This window comes from Ambystoma mexicanum, chromosome 3p (assembly GCF_040938575.1).
Source record: "Ambystoma mexicanum isolate Mex_15411 chromosome 3p, UKY_AmexF1_1, whole genome shotgun sequence".
Classification (NCBI taxonomy): Eukaryota; Metazoa; Chordata; class Amphibia; order Caudata; family Ambystomatidae; genus Ambystoma; species Ambystoma mexicanum.
The window spans coordinates 817719936-817740173 of NC_090925.1; the positions used below are offsets into that span (position 1 = coordinate 817719936).

Consider the following 20238-nt stretch of genomic DNA (forward strand, 5'->3'; position numbering starts at 1 on the left):
CTCACGTGCCATTACTCCTTCCCACGCCGAATCCAGTGGGTATTCCAGCACCCTTCAGCTTCTCTAAAGCTCCGAACTTGTACCTGCAAGATAAAAGGGAAGTTAGTGCGCATCGTGAAGCAGGCTACAAGCGCTTACTTACGTGCTTCCAGGCGCTTCTATTCCTCACGCGGGTTCGATCCTCAACTCTCATCAGCCCGCCATCCGCCATCGCCGGAACCCTGCAAAACAAGAGATATCATTACAAAAGACTTTTAAGACATTTGAAGTGCCCAGAACTTACAGTTCGTGCAGTTAACGACGGACAGCAGTCCTCTGAGGTCAAGAGGCCTGCACCCTTATCCAGTGAAGAAACTGGTTACGGCACCCTGCCCCGAGGCAGATGGAGAGCTCGGCGTTCACTTACCTAAGGTGAGGGTGTTAACCTTTGGGGTTCTACAGGAGAAGAGAAAGGGAAGAGGAGAGAGGCACCCAATAACCCCAGTTCATTAATCCCATATTTTCTATCTGCAGACATCTTACTCTTCGAGTCAGACATACAGTGCACAGAGGTCCAGCCCAAAGAGCCAACCGTGTGTTACACATCACCTTTGAAAATACGGCATTCACCCAGTCAAGACCGGCGCCTCTGCGGGAGTCAGGTGAGCGTTACATAATGTGCCAGAGTGTTTGATCTCTGAAGAGAGTAAAATGAAGGACCTCATTGAAACACTACATAACCCGAGTGGTGTAGATTCATCACCAGAGACTGAATTTGGCAATCCAGAGCTGGGAGAACATGCTGATTCCTCTTACTGGCAGCTGATGTCAAAGGTAGTAGAGTATTTAGGATGGGCTAGACCAACAGCTCAATTTATTCAGGATGATCTGACAGACATTCTAGATCAAGGTCCGCCAACTGGCCCAATTTTACCGTTTCATGTGACCTTACAAAATAGGGTGGCCAAGAATTGAGAATCCTCGGATTCCATCCCAGCTGCGGGTCAGTCGCTTACTCCAAAATACCGCCCTTCCAGTAGCGACCCCGGCTATCTGTCCAAACACTCCACTCCCGAGAGTTTGGTGGTTCAGGCAGCCACAGCTAACAAAGTTGCGTACCCTACCATCCCTCCGGGTAGGGACGACAAGCGTGTGGATGGATGGGCACGCAAGGTTTTTTCAGCGGGGAGTATGGCCCTAAAATCGGCCAACTCCACATGTGCCTTAGCCAAATTTTCATACTCTCTGTGCGAGTGCATTTCCATGGTGGCGGAGCACATACCAGAAGGGGAGAAAAAGGAGGGATTCCTAGCTATCGTTAGAGATGTCAAGGAGGCCATGAGTGAATCCCTTCAGACTGGTTTGGACACTGTAGACAGCGTCAGCAGGTCCATGGCTACAAGCACAGTTATGTGCAGGTTTGCGTGGTTGCCGGAGGCTGGTTTCGCACCAGATATGCAGTCCCGTCTCCTGAGCATGCCATTTGACGGGTCTCACCTTTTTGGCAGCAAGGCTGACCAGAGCCTTGAGAGGTTGCAGACCTCAAAAGTGGCTGCCAAATCTTTAGGGGCCGCTGTTGGCCAACCTCAGCCTTTTCGTTCATCTGGACAGTCTTGGAGGGGACAATCCTATCATTACTACTCCTCATTTGGAAAGGTGAGAGGAATGGCCAGTCAAAGAGGCCAAAGAGAAATTGCTTGTGGTGGACGAGGTAAGAGTGCTAAATCAGCTCCAGCTGCAGCTTCCTTACCATCAGCAGCTGCAATATCCTCCCCAAAACTGCTTTGAGAGCTTGCGTCACGTAACACCTGTTGGGGGTAAACTGTCTCAGCATCTGCAAGAATGGCGAGACATTACTTCAGTTGCCTAGGCTCTGGAAACAATAGCCCAAGATTACTGCCTTCCATTCTTAAGGCAGCCTCACAACAAACCACCAGGGAAACAATCTTTGACGATTCCAGATCCGCTCCTACAGCAGGAGATATTAACCCTGCTAGAGAAGGGTGCTATAGAACCAGTACCTGTAGCGGAGAGGAACAAGGGTTGGTATTCCCAATATTTTTTTATCCCCAAAAAGGACGGAGGACTGAGACCCATCTTGGACTTGGGATACTTGATCAAGTTCCTCAGGAACGACAAGTTCAAGATGGTCACTCTTTCTGCCAAGCAAGCCCTGGATCATATGAAAGTCACCTGCCAATCCCTTTACAGACTGGGCTTCTCCCTCAATTTCAAGAAGTCACAGATGACACTTTGCCAGCAGCTCCAGTACATCAGAGCTGTATTAGACACATCCTTGGGAAAGACCTCGCCACCCAAGACGAAGGCTCAAGACATTCTTCAGATCTTGAAATTTCAGAATGCCCAGAATCTTCCGGCCTACGATTTCTTGAGGTTGCTCAAACTCATGGCATCCTTCATTTTTCTGGTGCCAGAGGCACGCCTGAGGATGAGATCCCTTCAATGGGCTCTATAAAATCAATGGGCCCAGTTCTCAGGAAAGATGACGGACCTACGTCAGGTTCCAAGCAGGGTCGCACAGGATCTTCTGTAGTCGACCTGCGAGGCCAATATTCTGAAGGGAGAACATTTTTGGCAGCCATGGCCAGAGATTACAGTAGTGACTGACGCCTCACTCGCGGCCCATGCCAACGATCATAGAGTCTGTGGTCGTTGGTCTCCATCGGAGTCCAAACTACACATCAACCTTTTGGAGCTGAGGACAATCAGCCTAGCGCTGAAGGCCTTCCTGCCCTCAGTCAGAGGAAAGAATGTTCTGATAATGACGGACAACACAGTGGCCATGCATTACCTCAACAAGAGAGGAGGTGTAGGGGCACTACCTCTGTGCAGACAGGCAATGCAGCTTTGGTATTGGGCAGTTCAAGAAGGAATCTCCTTATCGGCAGTTCAACTGGCCGGGGAGGAAAGCACGACAGCGGGCACTCTGAGCAGGCAGAGGGCAGTATCCCACGAGTGGGGAACTAGCCCAGTAATTCCATCAAGAGATCATCGCCCTTTGGGGAACCTCTCAAGTAGACCTGTTTGCGACCGGGATCAACCGGAAGTGCGAAAGTTATTTCTCAAGGGAATTGCCTCCGAAAAGGTGCTCTCTGGAGATGCATTTGTAGTGGATTGGGTTTTCCCACTACTATACGCACTCCCTCCGATCCCCGTCATTCCTCAAGTCGTCAGGAGGTTGAGACGGTTTGGAAGCCGCATGATCCTAATTGCCCTGGATTGGGACAGGAGAACATTTGTTTGTTTTATTTCTATAACATGATACCCGGACCTTCTAGATATGTCCATCTGTCCTCCAATTCGTCTTCCGCAGATAGAGAATATTCTCTCACAAAGGGAGGAACAGGTTCGCCATCCAGAGGTCAACACTCTCAACCTTCACGGTTGGTTTCTGAAAGACTGAGATACAAGGATTGGGACCTCCCGGATGACGTCATGGAGGTGTTGCTTTCGGCAAGAAGACCAGCAACAAAATCTCTGTACCGTTGCCGTTGGAACAAGTTTTGCGACTGGTGCAGGGAAAAGAATGTTGATCCTTTGCAATGTTCAATTTCATAGGTGTTATCTTTCCTCTTATCATTGGCACACAAAGGTCTCAACATTGGGACCATAAGGGTTACCTAGCAGCGCTTTCCATCTTCAAGCGCTCTTCGGAACAGTGTTCCTACTTTCAAATTCCCTTGGTGATTCAATTCCTAAAAGGGCTCACTAATGTGTTCCCACCTTCTTCTTTTCAAGTCCCAGTTTGGGACCTTAATCTGGTTCTAAAGTTTTTGATGTGTTCCCCATTTGAACCTTTGCACACATGCCCATTGAGGTTGCTAACCTTCGAGACCATTTTATTGGTCGCTTTAACATCTGCATGTAGAGTTAGCGAGTTGCATGCACTATCTTCCAGGCCACCCTATACTGTGTTCCACAAGGATTGGTTTGTATTGAGAGTTAAACCCTCCTTCTTACCTTAAGTCGTGTCTGATTTTCATTTGAAACAGAAAATCATTCTGCCGGCGTTCTATCCTCCGCCGCATCCCGGTAAAGAGGAGGAAAGACTCCACAGCCTGGACCCTAGAAGGGCTTTAAGCTTTTATATTTCTAGGCTCCCCAAGCTCAGAGTTGATGATCAACTCTTTATTGGATATGCCGGAAGGAAATTGGGTCAAGTGGTTTCAAAGCATACCTTGTCAAGATGGATTGTACTTTGCATTTCAGAATGCTACAGATTGCCTGTTAAGGGCCCACCGGAAGGCTTTAGATCCCACTCAACCAGGGGCATAGCCTCTTAGCCCTTTAAAGGGGTCATCCCTATTAAATCGATTTGTAATGCAGCAACTTGGTCTTCAATGCATACTTTCACAAAGTATTATAGTTTAGACGCTTCCCACTCCCAGGGAGTCGTCTTTGGTAAAGCTATACTATGTACAGCATTGTAAGATACTATCAATCTCAGCATTCTACTCCCTCCTCCAAATTCCTTTTACTGCTTTGGGAGTCTATCAAAGATGAAGAATATGTTGAAGGACACAATCCATTCGAAGTTACTTAGCAACTGGTAACGTTCTTTTGACTGGATGTTCCTCCAACGTATTCCTCATCGCCCTCCCATCCTACCCCTCTGTAGAATTTCCTATGTTGTTACTACTTCAGCTCTCGCAGGGCTACCTACGTCTGCCTACATTAACAACCAACACGAACAGGGAGGGAAAAACAACTGAGGCCAACGTGCGCCGTGCGTGCTACTTTTACACCTGATGAGGTCACCCTCGACGTAGACCTTCAAGGGACATCGACTCGACGCCACCGATGCACGGCGCCCTCTGCCGAGAAAATCTTTTCAGATGCAGCCAAAGCTGAAAGAGAATATCAAAGATGAGTAATGCGTTGGAGGAACATCCAGGCGAAAGAACGTTACCAGTTTGTAAGTAACTTGTTCTTCTGCCAACAAGGTATTGGACAGAAGGCTTTCTCAATATTGAGGAGCATTTGTAGGACGCCTTTTTTTTTTTTTTTTTTTTTCCTTGCAGTGCCTTGATTCGTTTTAGAGTATTGTGCTGGTCATTTTTCTTAATGCCTACTTTCCAGGGTGTACCGCCAGTTTTGTTCAGAGATTTTACTCAGTTTGTTGCGCAGCGATTAGCAGTCCTTGACAAACCGGTTCCATGTCATTTCATCGACAGTAATTACTTTGTGGTAATTTACTACAAAGTAATTACTTCGAAATTGTACTTCACATTTGTATTTATTATTTTGGGGGGTCCTCCCATATCCCAGAGTCCCCTTCATTACTCCACCTAACCAAAACCCTCCCCACCAGCCCTCCAGATAAGGTGTGAATGGGGGCTTTTTATGCAGTAAAATAATGTAAATATGCCACATTTTATTTTTATTTTCGTACTATTTACGCAGGCTGGCGACAGTACTTTTTTGTGAATTCCCCTATTCTTTCTTACCAGTAGATGACGCTGGAACACATATTTAGCAAATGCTAGCTTTGTGTGAACTGCTGTGATATATTACTGTAATAGGAGTAGGGCGCACACTTTTGGGCTCGGTGCAAGACATAAATTAGTTTTCAAATAGTGATTAGCAGATTTTGCTAATTACATTTTTTTTGAATAGCAAATGAACTAATATGATTAGCAATTTTGTACTAATATTGAATGTCACCAGAATTAGTTGTACCCCAAGATATAGAATTAACAAGAATGCAGAAATTATTTATATGTACCTCCTGAAGTATAACATCAGTGCAATGTCTATAAAATGTAAAGGTTCGCTGTAAGATATTTTTAGAATAAAACGTTGGGCTAGGCTTACCTGTCAGGGGCGTTGTTATCAAGTGGGAAGGTCCTCTCTGCCTAATCTTCCTCTACACTGCAGACCAATTCATACAAAATCGGCGAAAAGCAACTCATTTACCAGCTACCCACAACAATGCACACTCACTCTGGAGAGGGCGGGGTTCTCGAGAATCGACAGCCGAACAAATGCCAGCGCAGCCACTTGCCAACACCCAGCCCAGCAATCGGGGACAGCTTTGGGGCCTTTCGCCTTTACAAACAAGTGAGGCCTCGAGCCTCTTGTGGGGGAGAAGGGCCAGCAACTCACCCCATGGTTCCAGTCCGCAAACTGGCCAGTGTAAAGCTTCCTACTGGCTCTGGCTGCTTGCCTCGAACTGGACTATATAGGGCAATAGGCCCATGGCTTAACCAAGAACGCAAAATGCTTGTGTGGGCCCATATTTATTGGGTCAAAGTGAGCCACCATTTGGCCAATGTGGGCCAGTTTGATGAGTTACTTGAGTCCCGTAACTCCTCAAACTGGCCCAATAGTTTTGACTAGTGTTGCTGAATTAAAATGCACAATTTGCCTCACCGCCCGCTTGGGTTATTCAAACAAGGTCACAAAAGGAATTAATTCACTGTGGAGCACTTTTTCGGTTGGTGCCTCAGACAATTGTATGCCCCAGTCCGACCCTGCCCCACTGTTTCCACCATCAGCAGTGGGGAGGCTGGTGGGCACACATCAGAGTCCCCTCCACGGTTCGATATCTGGTCCTGCACCGTGGCGTCTATAATGTGCTCTTATTTAATTACCTTCACTGTATGACCAGTGGCGTAGCTAGGAGGGGGCAGTGTCCCTTGTGCCCCTCTACCTAACCTGAAGAAAAATAACTAAGGTGAAATGTCCAGTTTCGGTACTGCAAAATTCAGGGAAAACCTTTGTATTGGTTCTTGGAGTTTACATGTGCACATTTTAAAGTGTTGATTTTATGGAAGGGGGAATGCCTTGTGTCTAATGCAATTTGGGTGGTTGTGAAAAGGCAATGTAATGAAATATGCATATTTCAATTTGAACCGCAAATGTCTGACGTCACATCACATTACTAGTGTAAATGCCACCTCCATCTTGGCTTGATGTTTTTAAGCCACACAAGTTGAAAGAGGCCCCAACTGAAGTCTGCACTTTTACAAAAACAAAGTAGTGTGCTGCACAACTTTTTCTTTGTGTGAAAATCAATGGCCCTGAAGAATACCATCCCAAAGTAAATATGAACATTCTCACCCTAAATGAGCCCTCATATTGTCTCTTGTGGGGTGTCCGAGAATGAATGTGTGCTACTTTTCAGCAAATGTTACAAAGTAAAATCAGAAGACTAGGACTTAACATTGTCAGCCCAGATTTAAGGCTTTGAAGGGTTGAAGGGGCATCTCATTGCAGTAATAGGAAACATCCACACGCCTAGAAATGTTTTGGGCTTGGGACTTTTCTGTGTTTTTAGAATGCTATGTTATGCCTACTTTTTAAGGGAAAACAGTTATGTGATAGCAGTACTCTCACTGGCAATGGTGTACATAAGTACGAGACTTTCAGCCTTGCAATGGAATCGGCATCGAGTCCCGCCATGGTCTTTCAATGGTAGCGCATAGCGGACAAGTCAGGCAGTGAAGGATTTACATTGCATTATGGTACATGAAGTTGCTTTTGACCGTTGTCTGAAATGGAGAATGGTCTCCAGCCCTGAAGCTGGATGGCAGCCACAAGTAAAGTGAATACAAGTTCCCAACCAGAGCACAACAAGGGCCACAAGATCGGTGTAAAGTTTGTTGACCGACTGTGGGTCTCGATCACTTTTGGTTCACTGCTCCCAGAAAAACAAGAAATAAAAAAAATGAAACCTATCTCAATCTAAGATAGCAGGTGATTGTTGGTGGCCCTGCAGCAACAAGTGATTTGAAAGGTCTGAAAGTTTGAGGGCTCACTTCAGAGGTCTGTGCAAAACGACAAGTGTGGTGTGGAGGAACAGCACTTTTCTTAACAACGCCATATTCTGTGAAAGATGTCAGATGCGGACAACAGCCCAAGTGACCGTCTCTATTGAGAGTCGGACACTGCGAGGACATGCGTTATATTGTGGTACCTGATAGGGTGTCATTAACATCTACTACACAAGTCTTTCCGGCATAAGAGAAGAATTTCCTGGATGCGGCAGCGGCACCAATTTGCCGATGTACTCGAGGCTCAAAGAAATCTGAAAAGTTGCAATTTTTTTAAATGCTCGCACTGCCAGTCAGACACTAGTGCACAAGCTGCACCCACAACAATAGATTTGTTCAGATTGTGCAGCTGGAAAGCACAACAGTTGTGGTTTTGGAAACTGGAGGTGGCAATTCCGGCATCCCACAGTACTTTTCCCCAGACCGCAGAATCATGCCCTCAAAGGAAAGGTTAACATCCTTTTCATGTAAACAAAGGTAAACGGACAAAATAACTCGTGACTCCGCATCTTCCGATAAGATCAAAGTTGCTAATGTGCCGCTTTGGGACGCAGGGAACAGTTATTTGCAGCTTCTGCACAAGGCTTGCACCCAGAGTCCGCGAACGTGAGACCAATCTGGAACAGTGTGTGCGCCGTCAGATGTGGGGAAAGGAGAACTATGCCGTCAGCCGATACATGCCACATGCCCTGTTCCAGACAGAACATGCTAATCCAGTCCTGGTTTCAACATTGCATTCTGGGACTTGCAGTTCAAGGTGCCCACATTATAAACCCAGGTGTTCAAGTCCTACAATGCAAAGTTTAAAGTAGGACTAGATTAGCACCTCCCATCGGTAATCGGACATGTTGACAAATTTATCAGACTGATATTGAGGTTAAATGGAGTGTGCCAGTGTGTTTCTACACAGTGGATCCAACCACAGTGATACTGGAGATGGGTAGTTCTGCATAGGATGGAGCACCAACCTCACAGAGGTATTAGGGTTCTGTGCATTTTCTTTGTAGCAGACAGGAAAATAGTCCTGCGGGGGCAGCCCTAAACCCGATAGAGAAAGGTCTCAAGGGGTTAAATTGCTTATGGGCGATGCATCCTTGCAGGCACTCACTTGCCAGGGGTCGCAGAGATTTATGGAAGAGTCACTTGAAAAGATATTGTACCACCCCCGGTGGCCGAGTCTGTAGACATTGAGACCGCAAGGGTTGTGGTTTATAGATGGCCCAACTTTAGAGATGGTGGGGAAACCGAGGAGTACCGTTCTTTATAGATCAACCAATCCCCATGGCATTGGGGCTCTAAGGATACCATTCCTTAAGGTGGCCAAACTCTGGAGATCAGTGCTCCAGGGCTCTAGTTCTGAGAGGAGAAGGAGGAGAAAAGAAAAAGAGAAGAGACACTATAGAGAAAGGTGACGTGCATGCAGGTTAAGGAAAGTAACGTGTGTGCGTGTAGAAAAATCAGTCGGAACAGAGTTTACCTTTTTGACATGTGGGCAGAGCGCGGTTTTGTGTGACTCACTGTGGGCAGAGCATACATCTCAGGAATTTTTATTTTCAAACGTAGGCAGGTATAGGTGCTGGGTGTTAGAGAGTGCATGCTCTCTTAACACCCAGCCCCCACCTTAATAACGCAGCCTTGTGCTCGTAGAAGAGGTCTTCTACGACTACAAGGCTGCGTTATTACAGCGGGTGCTGGGTGTAAGTGGCTGAGAATATTTCTCCCGCCTGAACGGGCGGGAATAATATTGTCACCAAAACCTCCTTACGGTGGAAGCCGGAGTCGAGGGAGAGAGGGGGGGCGGAGATCCTCCTCTCACGTGACGCCGTACCCGGGCTGGGCTCACATTGATACAATGTTTTGAGCCCAGCCCGGGTGCTTCTGCTTGCCTCCTCTGCAGTGCACACTGTGCACAGAGGCAGGCATTAAAAGGAACCATTTTTTTTAGAAAATCATATCGCAGTAACTGCAACATGATTATGAACATAAACAGCAAAACGGCTTAATTATATCGCAATTTGCGATGCAATACCGCTTATTTTATGCCTTGTGGGGAAAGGGCATGATTTGCTTTTTTTAATCAATTCTTCAAAACGCACAGGTTCTGTCTGGTGATTTTGTTCGGGACGGAGACGGGCCTGAAATGGAAGTACCAACAATGTCATGCATGGCCCTTGATTTATTTGGCTGAATCTGAACAGGGTTATTTGCTACCACTCGTGTTTGATCCATGGAGAAGGGACATAAGATGTTTTATTTTGGATGTGGTACGTTAATTTTGCCTCGACAAAAGCCCAATCTTTCAGGTACTCTTTAAGGGGATCATCCCCCAAGCAGACATAACTCTCTAAAAAGTGTTCTTCGTGGACTATCTTCTGTTTAGGGAGAACACTAAGCATGTTTAGAGCTATGGAATACATGACAGGACTCTGCAACGGCTAATGTAGCCTGCACAATTGTCCATGTCCCTCACATATTAGTGCTGTATCTAGCAGACTGTGGAAATACAGCTTCTGGGTGGTGGGACCTGTGTGATGTCTACAGCACAATGTGTTAAATGACTGAAATCGTGTTCAATGCAATTTCGTGTTCAATACAACCGCATGTCAAATGCAGCCATTCGTATGTGACTCGCAAAGCAGTTGATTAGCAATACACATTGTGTAGTACACACGTTTGTTGACAGTTTGTGTCATTGTTTTTTACTATGACTTCATATTTCCTTTTGTAAATGGCATTTGGACCATTCTACCAATAAAAGCAGTATAAGTATCTCCGCTGAAGGGCCCATTGACCTGGAAAAGCATCCGCCACCCACCGGATTACTGCAATGAGATAATCCTGCTAGCCTATGAGATTTAAACTATCAGAAAAAACAAAACTCATACAGAGCCCAGAAGTTCAAAATGTGTATGACATAATTGACATCAAAAACATGAATGCTATGTACCACCCTCCCTTAATGTAAGACAATGTTAATATGGATTAATTCCAAAGTACTGGGATGAGGAAGAGGTGCAGGTGTAATTTAGGGAGATTACTAGCAACAAAATATTGCAAGTATAACTGTAACGCTGTCAATAACTTGCCTTCATACCTTGTTGACTCCCAGAATGTATGCAGTTTCGTAGCTGTAAATAAATTCTTACTGTCAATCAAGCATGCATCACATATAGATAGAATTGTGAAGATTAGCTTGCGTCACATCTAGACAGAACTGTGATGATTAGCTTGCATCACATCTAGTCAGAATTGTGGAGATTAGCATGCGTCGCATCTAGATAGAACTGTGAAAATTAGTTGTGCGTCACATCTAGATAGAACTGTGAAAATTAGCCTTGCATCACATCTAAATAGAACTGTGAGGATTAGCCTTGCGTCACATCTAAATAGAACTGTGATGATTAGCTTGCATCACATCTAGTCAGAATTGTGGAGATTAGCATGCGTCGCATCTAGATAGAACTGTGAAAATTAGTTGTGCGTCACATCTAGATAGAACTGTGAAAATTAGCCTTGCATCACATCTAAATAGAACTGTGAGGATTAGCCTTGCGTCACATCTAAATAGAACTGTGAGGATTAGCATGCATCACATCTAGACCGCATTATGAATATCAGCATGTGTCACATCTAGATAGTGATACCGCTGACCAAACCTACTAAAAAAAACTCACTTGCCCCTCTGCATACATCTCTCAAACTCTGACTAAACACAATCATAACTCGAAGCACAACAAACCGCACGCATATCACTACTCTGCAACAACAAAACAGACCACACATAGTCTTCGCACAACAGCACAGGACGACTACCAAATGAAAAGCACACCTAAGCACAGCCAATGGTATTAACAGAACTGAAGCTACCAACAGCACATCAGAGCTCTCTTGCACTTTTCACGCTCAAGCCTACTCGCCCATCCTACCCTTTTTCCATTGAGATCCGCCAGAGCACCAGGGGAACACTCCAGTGGTGATAGTGCACAGTATAAATAGCCTTTAACATTAACATTGAGTTGAATATGATTTATCCATCTTCAGTGATAGAAGCAGGGCCTTTAACCAGACCGCTAAGTGTGACCCTAGCAAACCATTCATAGCTCTGCAACACCGAGCTGCACAATTAGTCACACAATCCTGTGCATTTACAGCTGACTTTAACAGTGTAGTAAATCTCTTCAAAGGTTGGGCAATTACAAAGAGTCAGACCTAGCAGCCTCACAAGTGGAATCTGCAAATCGTCCAGGCGATGCAGATGCTGCAACATCAATAATAGGTGGATTCAGCCACTGTGTGACAGTTTCTCCCTGAGCCCCTCCTTCCTATGGGAAGAGCCAATCTTCCAGTAAACGTGTGTGAGCAGTTAACTGTTAAACACAGGCACATCACAGTGCAGCAATAATGCAATTCTATACAGGCCGTATAGCATTGTATTATTGCTGCACTGGCCCTCCCCCAGTCTCGTAACACTGGATTTGACAGGCAGACAGTCTCACCAGCCAGTCAGTGCACCAGAGATTCTAGTATAGCGGACTGTGGTAGAACCAACATTACATTTTCTCCCCTGTTGCTCCCAGCCACTGAAGTTGCTTGGGCCGTCCAGAGAACTGCCCCACACTCTGCAATGTCCTGTTATGCTATGAAATTGAATCTTTCATTGCACTCCATCTGCCATTTTCACACTTTCTAGGACCTTCAGGATCTGCAAGAAGTGGGTGTTTCAGACTTAAATTGAGAGAGTTAACTGATTGTGACATTGAAGCTGCAGTGGAATAGTCTCATTACAATGAGTAATGAAGTTAGATGCCCCTACACAAGTAAGTTTGCCACTCCTCCACCGTCTCTGAAGTTAGTGCCCCTCCCAACATTTGAAGGGTTAGCCCCTGCCTAAATTTTAGCCTAGGTGCACCCCTGGATGTGCACACTTGCATTTTGTTAAGCAGAGAGGCAAGGGAAGCCTTTCCCCGAAACTGGCAGTGTTTAAGTTTTACTGTATTTGTTCTGAAAAATGTACTACAAACGCAGTGAAACTTTAAAGCTGTTACTTTCAAGAAAGACTTCCATCACCTCTGCATATTGCGCTTTAAAATATACTATTCGATAATGTGTTGGATACATTTTACTCTCTTGCAGAGGAGAAAACAAATTTTTACTCTCTTGATATTGCATTTACTCTAATTTGAAAAAGCATGCGTAAAATATTCCCACCTCAAAATCTTATCTGGAGCACTGCTCCCCAAACCCTTTTTTACCCCTTAAACGATAAATTCCTACTACCTTAAGCCGGCTTGATTTGGACCTGGGATTTGTCCCTGGGATTCGTCCCTGGGATTCTGTTCCTTGCTCGAGTGAACGGGCTATATACTGTGATTTGCCATTTCGGCGTACTTGGTAATTAGAAGCTTGTGCTACGTACACCCTTAATGTACAGGGTTATCTACTCAGATTTTTACTGATTTTCAGGACCATATATTCTGGAACAATCACCTAATTCTCTGCCTTGAAAACGACCAGCGTGTCGAAACACGTGTCGGCTGTTCGCAACTTGAATTAAAGAAATGACTTACGTTTCACAATTTAGTGATTGTGATCAATTCTCCTGTACCACTGGTGCTGAGCGCATCACCATCCCGTACCCTCATTTCTACCCTGTTTGTCAGCTTGTTCACTGTTCCCTTCTGAACTATCCCTCTCTAATTTATTTATTTCTGTCACCATCGATCGATGTTCTATCCATAGCTGGACCTTCATAGTCTTCACTTGAGGAACACTTTAAAGGATGTCACCATTCCTTGCGTATGTGTAGCACAAAAAAACAAAGCATTCAATTTCCTGATAGGGCCATGCACCACTTTTAATGGATTCTCACTATATACCCATAAACAGTGCCTCACTTCACTCAAACAGCAGATGTTTAGTCAAGACACCCCTAATACCGGGCCTCCATCCTAGACTGAGTGGACCTCTGTGATGTTTTTAAACACAGCACTAAATCAGCTTTACTAACCAAACAATGTCTCAATGCCGTGCCCTTACTATAAAAACTGACCTGAAGAACTTTATCCTGTGGGAGGTTTCTAAGCTAGAATGTTGACCTATTAGCCAGAAGATTGTTCTTATGCCTTTCATTCCAAGACCTATTTATATGTAAGGTGCACAGTTTGCCCCATCGCATAAGGAGAAGAGCTCACTTTGTATTGGCTAGTCTAGAAAGTTCATACCCACTCCGTCTTCTTGTTTATGGAGAGGAAAGTCCCAGCAAAGACAGGCTTCTGTTGCTTTTGTCACTGCATGGACCCCTGTTAACTTGTCCTGAGGCTGTCCATGCTTGCTCCACCAGGCAGCCCCTTTAGATTTCCAGGGACATGAACTACAAAAGGAAGCTCTTGCATGGCCACCAGTGTCCACTCTGATTCATCCTGTGCCACACCTTGGTTCGCCTTGTGAAGTTGTGGAAAGCCAACATACTGCCAAGGAGAAAACGCATAATGTTTGTTACTGACACAGCTGCAAGGTGGAAAACCTGTATTAGTCAAGGAAAACCAAGTATCATGGGTCATCGGTTGCGTGACCTGTAATGGGTGAACCGTGTGGTTCAACCGCTGCGCCTAGATCGAGTGACTCGCTCACAGACTTTAGAACAAACCCAAGGTAAACCAAAAGCATTACAAAGTGTCAAGGGTTATCGGTTGCGTGACCTGTAATGGGTGGACCGTGTGGTCCGACAACTGCGCCAAGACCGAATAGCCCGCCTTGGGAAAGAGCCTAGAGAAGCCAAGAGACAAAGGCTATGTGGTATAAGTGTTGAAGTAAAAGAAAGGACTTGTTTCAACTATTGTAGAGTCTAAAGGATTATCGAGTGAACCTGGAAGTATTGTTGAAAGTTAAGAGAATTGAACTTTGTTGAACTTGGGGGAAGGAAACCCTCAGATATCTTGGAATTGTGTTGCACTTGGGGAAAGGAACCCCAAGCCCTTTCTGTGAAACTATTGCACTTGGGGAAGGGAACCCCGAGATATCCTGAAATTGTTTTGTACTTTGGGGGACGGGGGGTAAGGGAACCCCAACCCTTCTTTTGTGGAACTGTGTTGCACTTGGGGAAAGGAACCCTTTGTCCTTTTGTGGAACTATTTGAACTGGGGGAACAGGAAGTTGAAGCGAACCAGAGCTGGAAGAAGCGCAGAACTTTATTTTTGAACACTGTTTCTTTTGGTGCTGACATCCCTTCACATTGTATATATTTAGTTGTGAGGGCAACTATAGGTTTTGGACACAGACAGACTTTTAAGTTGAACTCATGGACACAGATAATCCCACCTTAGTATAGGGCAAGTTATGCCTTACTCCATCCTGACATTTAAAATAAAATACTTTGTTAAGAAAAATTAATCTGTTGTCTGCGTCTTGCTTCATGATGCCTTCACATTTTCACTGTTGGACTAATCTGTTGCCACCTCCTACTTGTTTGTGGTTGGTTAGGAGTTCCCAATAGCAGTGTATGTGAAGCAACAAGATGAAATAAAAGTTTTTCACCCTAGTAACTCCAATACTTACGTGATAGGCCCATCCACATTAGTCCCCATTGCATCCCAGGCTCTGCTTCAGTCACTGATTAGGTCTACAGATATATTAGCATAAATGTTGATCAAGCGTCTTGTCTAGGACTGCAGCCTCCTGGCAACGATTTTGAAAGCTCTAGGACCACTTGTTATGCCGCACCGCTAGGTAGCAGTAGTCCCAATGCTGGTTATCTGAAGAAACCTATATAGGAGTATCATAGTTAATATGGTAAGTAGCTTTCCATTTTCTCAGGAGCCCTGTGACTGTTTATTTTTTAGATCTGAGCGTTTTTCCATTAGATGCGGCACCCACGTAAATAAGATGAAAACATTAAAAGGAATGGGCAGGTGGATACTGTGTGCTGCATGCTATTGAACCAAGGTCCTATTTTTTTTAGAACAATGTGCACCTTATAATTTTGGTCTGTGTGAAATAACATTTTTTCTTCTTTTTGGTCTTCTCTGTTCCCATTAGCCAAGTGGACTCTGCTCCTCTCTCGGCATCTCTGCTTGCTGACTGGCTGGAGGTGCACAGAATGAACCCAGCCGACATGGAATCGCTTCAGGAAGAGCTGCAATTGGGCTCACCCATGATCCTCTCAGACATCGCCGATCTGCAAGATGCCTGATTACAAGAGACAGAACAGTTTTGAGTGGCTTCATTGTTCTCTGCCACATGAATCCTGACTTTCGGTGATGTAGCTCGGTGCCAAACAAGGACTCTGGACAATGAGTGTCCTCATTCTCAGTTGTGCCACTGTGATCTTGAAGATTCTGGAGGATAGAGATTCTACTTGTGATTGACATTTTCACCTTGCTTCGAGACACCAAAACCCGGGGCTGAAATCTAGCTCTGGCACCTCCGTCACATCCTGCTCTGATCTCTAAGATGCAATCCTAAGGAAAAACCTCACTCTGGTACCACAGTGACCTGCGTCAATCTCGAAGATATGGTCCTGATGGGAAATGGCTCTTTGGTGACTATCATTCCTTCTGCAACTACTCTATTTTCATAAACACCTCAATTGTTTGAACAAACCACAAAGGGCTCTTGCCTGCATGTAAAACATTTGTATGCGTTTTGTAATTATATTTTTAAGACAACAGTGAAATGCAGAATAAACCACTCACACATTGTGTATAGGTGCATTATAAATACCCAATAAATAAATAAACTCACCTCGCCATGCCCTCAGGAATTCCCTGAACAAACCCCACCAACTGGAGCATTTACTCCACTTGAGCTATACGTCCCACAAATTCTTCTCACGCCCTACGCCAAGAGATTACAACCCATCTGTTGCTTTTGTGGTTGAAGTATTGTGGAATGCACCGCAGAGGGTTTCACATGCAGTTGTGAGAAGAGTAGAACCATTGATACATTACGCTGTACCTCGACTCTGTCTGCCAATAGCATTAGTGTTAAACGAATCATCAATATCAAAAGATCGATCATAAAACTGATTATTTATATTCCCAAAAATCCATGACAATCCCCATTATTTGATTTTTGGGGTGAAAGGAAAAATGTTGGCCCTAAACATTCTCGATTGCTAAATCTTGGATCAAAACTTCAGACCAGCTATTTCTAGACATTAAGTTGAGTGACTGCTTGCAAAATAAATTTGAGAAATCCAAGCATGCTGTCTGTTCCCTTTATCCTTTACAAAGTAAACCTTTTTTAAAGTCAAAATAAAGGAATTTTGTAAGAAACTAGTGTCTCCTGTTTGGAAGCCTCAGTGTGCCAATGCTAGCATGTTGTATGTGTCTTTTACTTTGAAATTCATGTTTGATTTGCACAACTCTACTAGATTTTGTAGCATGTATTAGTTATATTATCAAATGTTTTGAATAATTGTACAATTTATTTCTACGAGCAGGAATAATTTGCAAACGTTTTCTAAAAATCATTTGCCAGTTCTATGTGGACTCCAAAGCAGAACTGTAATCTGATAGTTTTGTGACTTCAGTTTTCCTGACCTGGGACCCTCTTTAGATTTTGTTTTCCGTTGATGTGTTCGGTAAAGACCGCACATTTCCTAGAGAATTTAGATACTACAAAAGTACAGGAAGACTTCATACCAATTGTGAATTTCCTCATCACGTTTCGGAGACCATGGTGGCTTTAAAAACCAGTGATTGGGGGAAAGTGTTAATTCTTTTTTTTTTAAATGACTGTTTTTGGTCAAAAAGACTTTGATTTAGGATAGAGTCCAACCTGCAGTCCAACACCAAACAAAGGTAAAAAGCAAGCACTCATGAATGAAATGATGGATAATTTTCCATCAAATATTTCATGCAGGTTCAAGAGATCGCTAGCATGGAATATCGAGCAAGTGACCAAAGAAACAACTTGGAAGAGAGGTTACATAGAAATGTTCTCATTACTTGAAGCCCAACAAAAAGGGTACAACGTTTTTAGGCATCCCAACAAGATTCAAGAAAAAATATTGTCAAGAAAATCAATGGTTGAGCACAGTTGGGACAATTGGTTGAAGTCTTTTTGTATAATGGCGACAGTAATCTTACTCCCTACATGAAGGGGAAAAATATTCGCATATGTAGACAAAATCCAGGAAGTAAGGGAAGTTTTTTTGGGGGTGGGGGGGAGCATGGCTCACTTATGACTATCAATTTAGGAGGGCCATGGCAACACACTGTATGGGAGGATTGGTCCAAGAGACCCCCCTCCCCTGCATCCTCTCCCCCGGTGAAGTCCATGGCTCATCAGGGGTCCTCCCTGCCACCAGGGCCCAGGTGGTGGGTGGGCCACTGGCTGAAGACATTGACCAAACCTGCTGAATTTAGCTAGGCCCTGGAAACCATTTTGTGAAATAAAGATGGTTTGAGCCCTGTGCACTGCAGCGCGGCCCCCACCCTTGGAGAGTTTCAATTATCCCTGTGGCCGCAGCTCTCTGGCAGATCCGCTGAGAGCCCGTTCCCACGAACAGACGGACATGAGCTAGTGTTAGATACTAACACTGTAACATTTCACCTTCCGCAGTGTATCGCTGTTTTCAGCATGACCCGGTCAGCAGGGCCTGGGTGGAAAAGAACTGTAAAAAGGTCCCCTGACAAAAGCAGAGTCCCCAAATACTAATGAGCAAACCACCTGTGATGAAACTTTTCTCTCCACGGCCCCTCTCACTAAAAACCTGTAAACTCCATAAAAATGGCAGAATGTGTGCTTATATGACATTAGGGATGAAGCACCCACATCCCTGTAGCTATGTGCAAATGGTAAAAGTGTCCCGGGGGTTTTTCGTGTTATGTGTTTCATCAAGAAGACTGCACCCCACGGTCCCACGCCATAAATTAACTAATGCTGCTAGAGTGCAAAGGAAGACAAATGCAACCATATTGGGAGCTCACATAAGGGGTGCACGAAAATGCACCATATGTATGTCCAAGCTCACCATGTGCCACTGCCACTGCCGTCAGGGTTATTGGCGGGGTGTTCCTGCGCGCTCCACCAACCTTACTACTACCTCGCTTACCGCACACGTATAGACATGTAACAAAATGTTGTGGTTGTTAAATACTTAGTGTATAAGCAATATGTTCAAATTGGCCATATGACCGGTACTAGCAATGTCAAGAACGTGAACTTTGAAAAGACTCAATGAGTATTATATATTATATGAATGTTTATGTCTCTTCCATCTAAATCTGCAACACACGAGGAAAATACCTTTGTGATCACATGCAAGGCCATTCCCCCTTCCCCCCAGTGAAGCCTGCCAGACGGAAAAGCAGAGGCCTGTGCTGCCCTGCTCCACCTCCCCCAATTCGGCTGGAGCCGCTTCAAACATTCACATTCCCCCGCAGCACCCAAGGCCACGGCCTCCCACCTGAATTATTTACAACCCAGCAGTAAACCCCGGCCTTAAAACACAGATCCAAAGGCGCCCTTTCTTAGGCTCCACGACCCACCGGCTCACCTTAGGTTAATGGCCCCTGTAAAATTAGGACACCCAATATTATGGCAACACTACAGGAACACATCCATAATGACTTCTAACAAGACATGATAACGCGGACCGCCTGTCCCATGCCCTGAGACCCAACCCCGCGACCTATGATACCCGGTCAACAGGACGATGGTAACCATGTATTGATGTATCGCCACAAGACCCCCCCCCCTCTAGGTGCATTCCTCCTGTGTTGCATTAACCTGTAGAATAACCTATTTGAAGATTTACCAGGGAAGATAATATTGCAATGTTGAATGACTGCGGCGTGCGTGGCCCTAGGGCAGAAAGTCAGGAAGGACATTCATCTCTGACACTGGTCACGGTTGGCACAACAACACCGTCCGGATGAGCCCAGCTGACCTTCCAGGCCCAGCCCAACCCACGAGGGTAACCAGTGACGTCCTCCAGCCACGGCAAACCACATCGCAGCAGCACCTATAGCTAGTCGTTGCCACCCAATCCCTACGAACTTGTGCCCCCTATAGCATGTAGGTTCTTATGACGCTTTTTGTAAATATATACGCCTGTCTTCGCTATTGTCAGACAGAGCGCTCTCTGAGTTTGCAGAGTTCTTTGCATGCCCTATTCTGATTGATAAACTCCCATTTAAGCTCACCCGCACTTTGTCCTGGCCTTATTCCCATCCTGGGAGAGTCCATTATTGTCTCTCATTGTGGGGAGGATCGTGCTATCTGGGGACGCTTGCCTTCAGTGGTGACCCCGAAAGCGTGATTTTTATTTTTCTCCTAACATATATATATATATATATATATATATCCCTACTGTCCCCTTTGGCATGAAAATCTCCGGTCGAAAAGGGATACGCACGGTGCGCCGGCTCCGGAAGGCTGCCCGCCAACGGCGACCGGTACGCTCAGAAGTGCGCACTCAACAGAGAGAGGGTACGGGATCCCGGTTGAAAAATCCCCT

The 20238-nt window shown here is 45.1% G+C and overlaps 1 protein-coding gene across 3 annotated transcripts in view; it reads left to right on the forward strand.

Moving 5' to 3' along the window:
- MAPK7 (mitogen-activated protein kinase 7) overlaps positions 1-17047 on the forward strand; it is a 517088-nt gene extending 500041 nt beyond the window's left edge. For all 3 annotated transcript variants that reach the window (XM_069651868.1, XM_069651869.1, XM_069651870.1), the window contains one exon: positions 15810-17047. In XM_069651868.1, the coding sequence (XP_069507969.1) occupies positions 15810-15963 (154 nt within the window). In that variant the 3' untranslated portion in view covers positions 15964-17047. The remainder of the gene's footprint in view (positions 1-15809) is intronic.
- The last annotated feature ends 3191 nt before the right edge of the window (positions 17048-20238 follow it).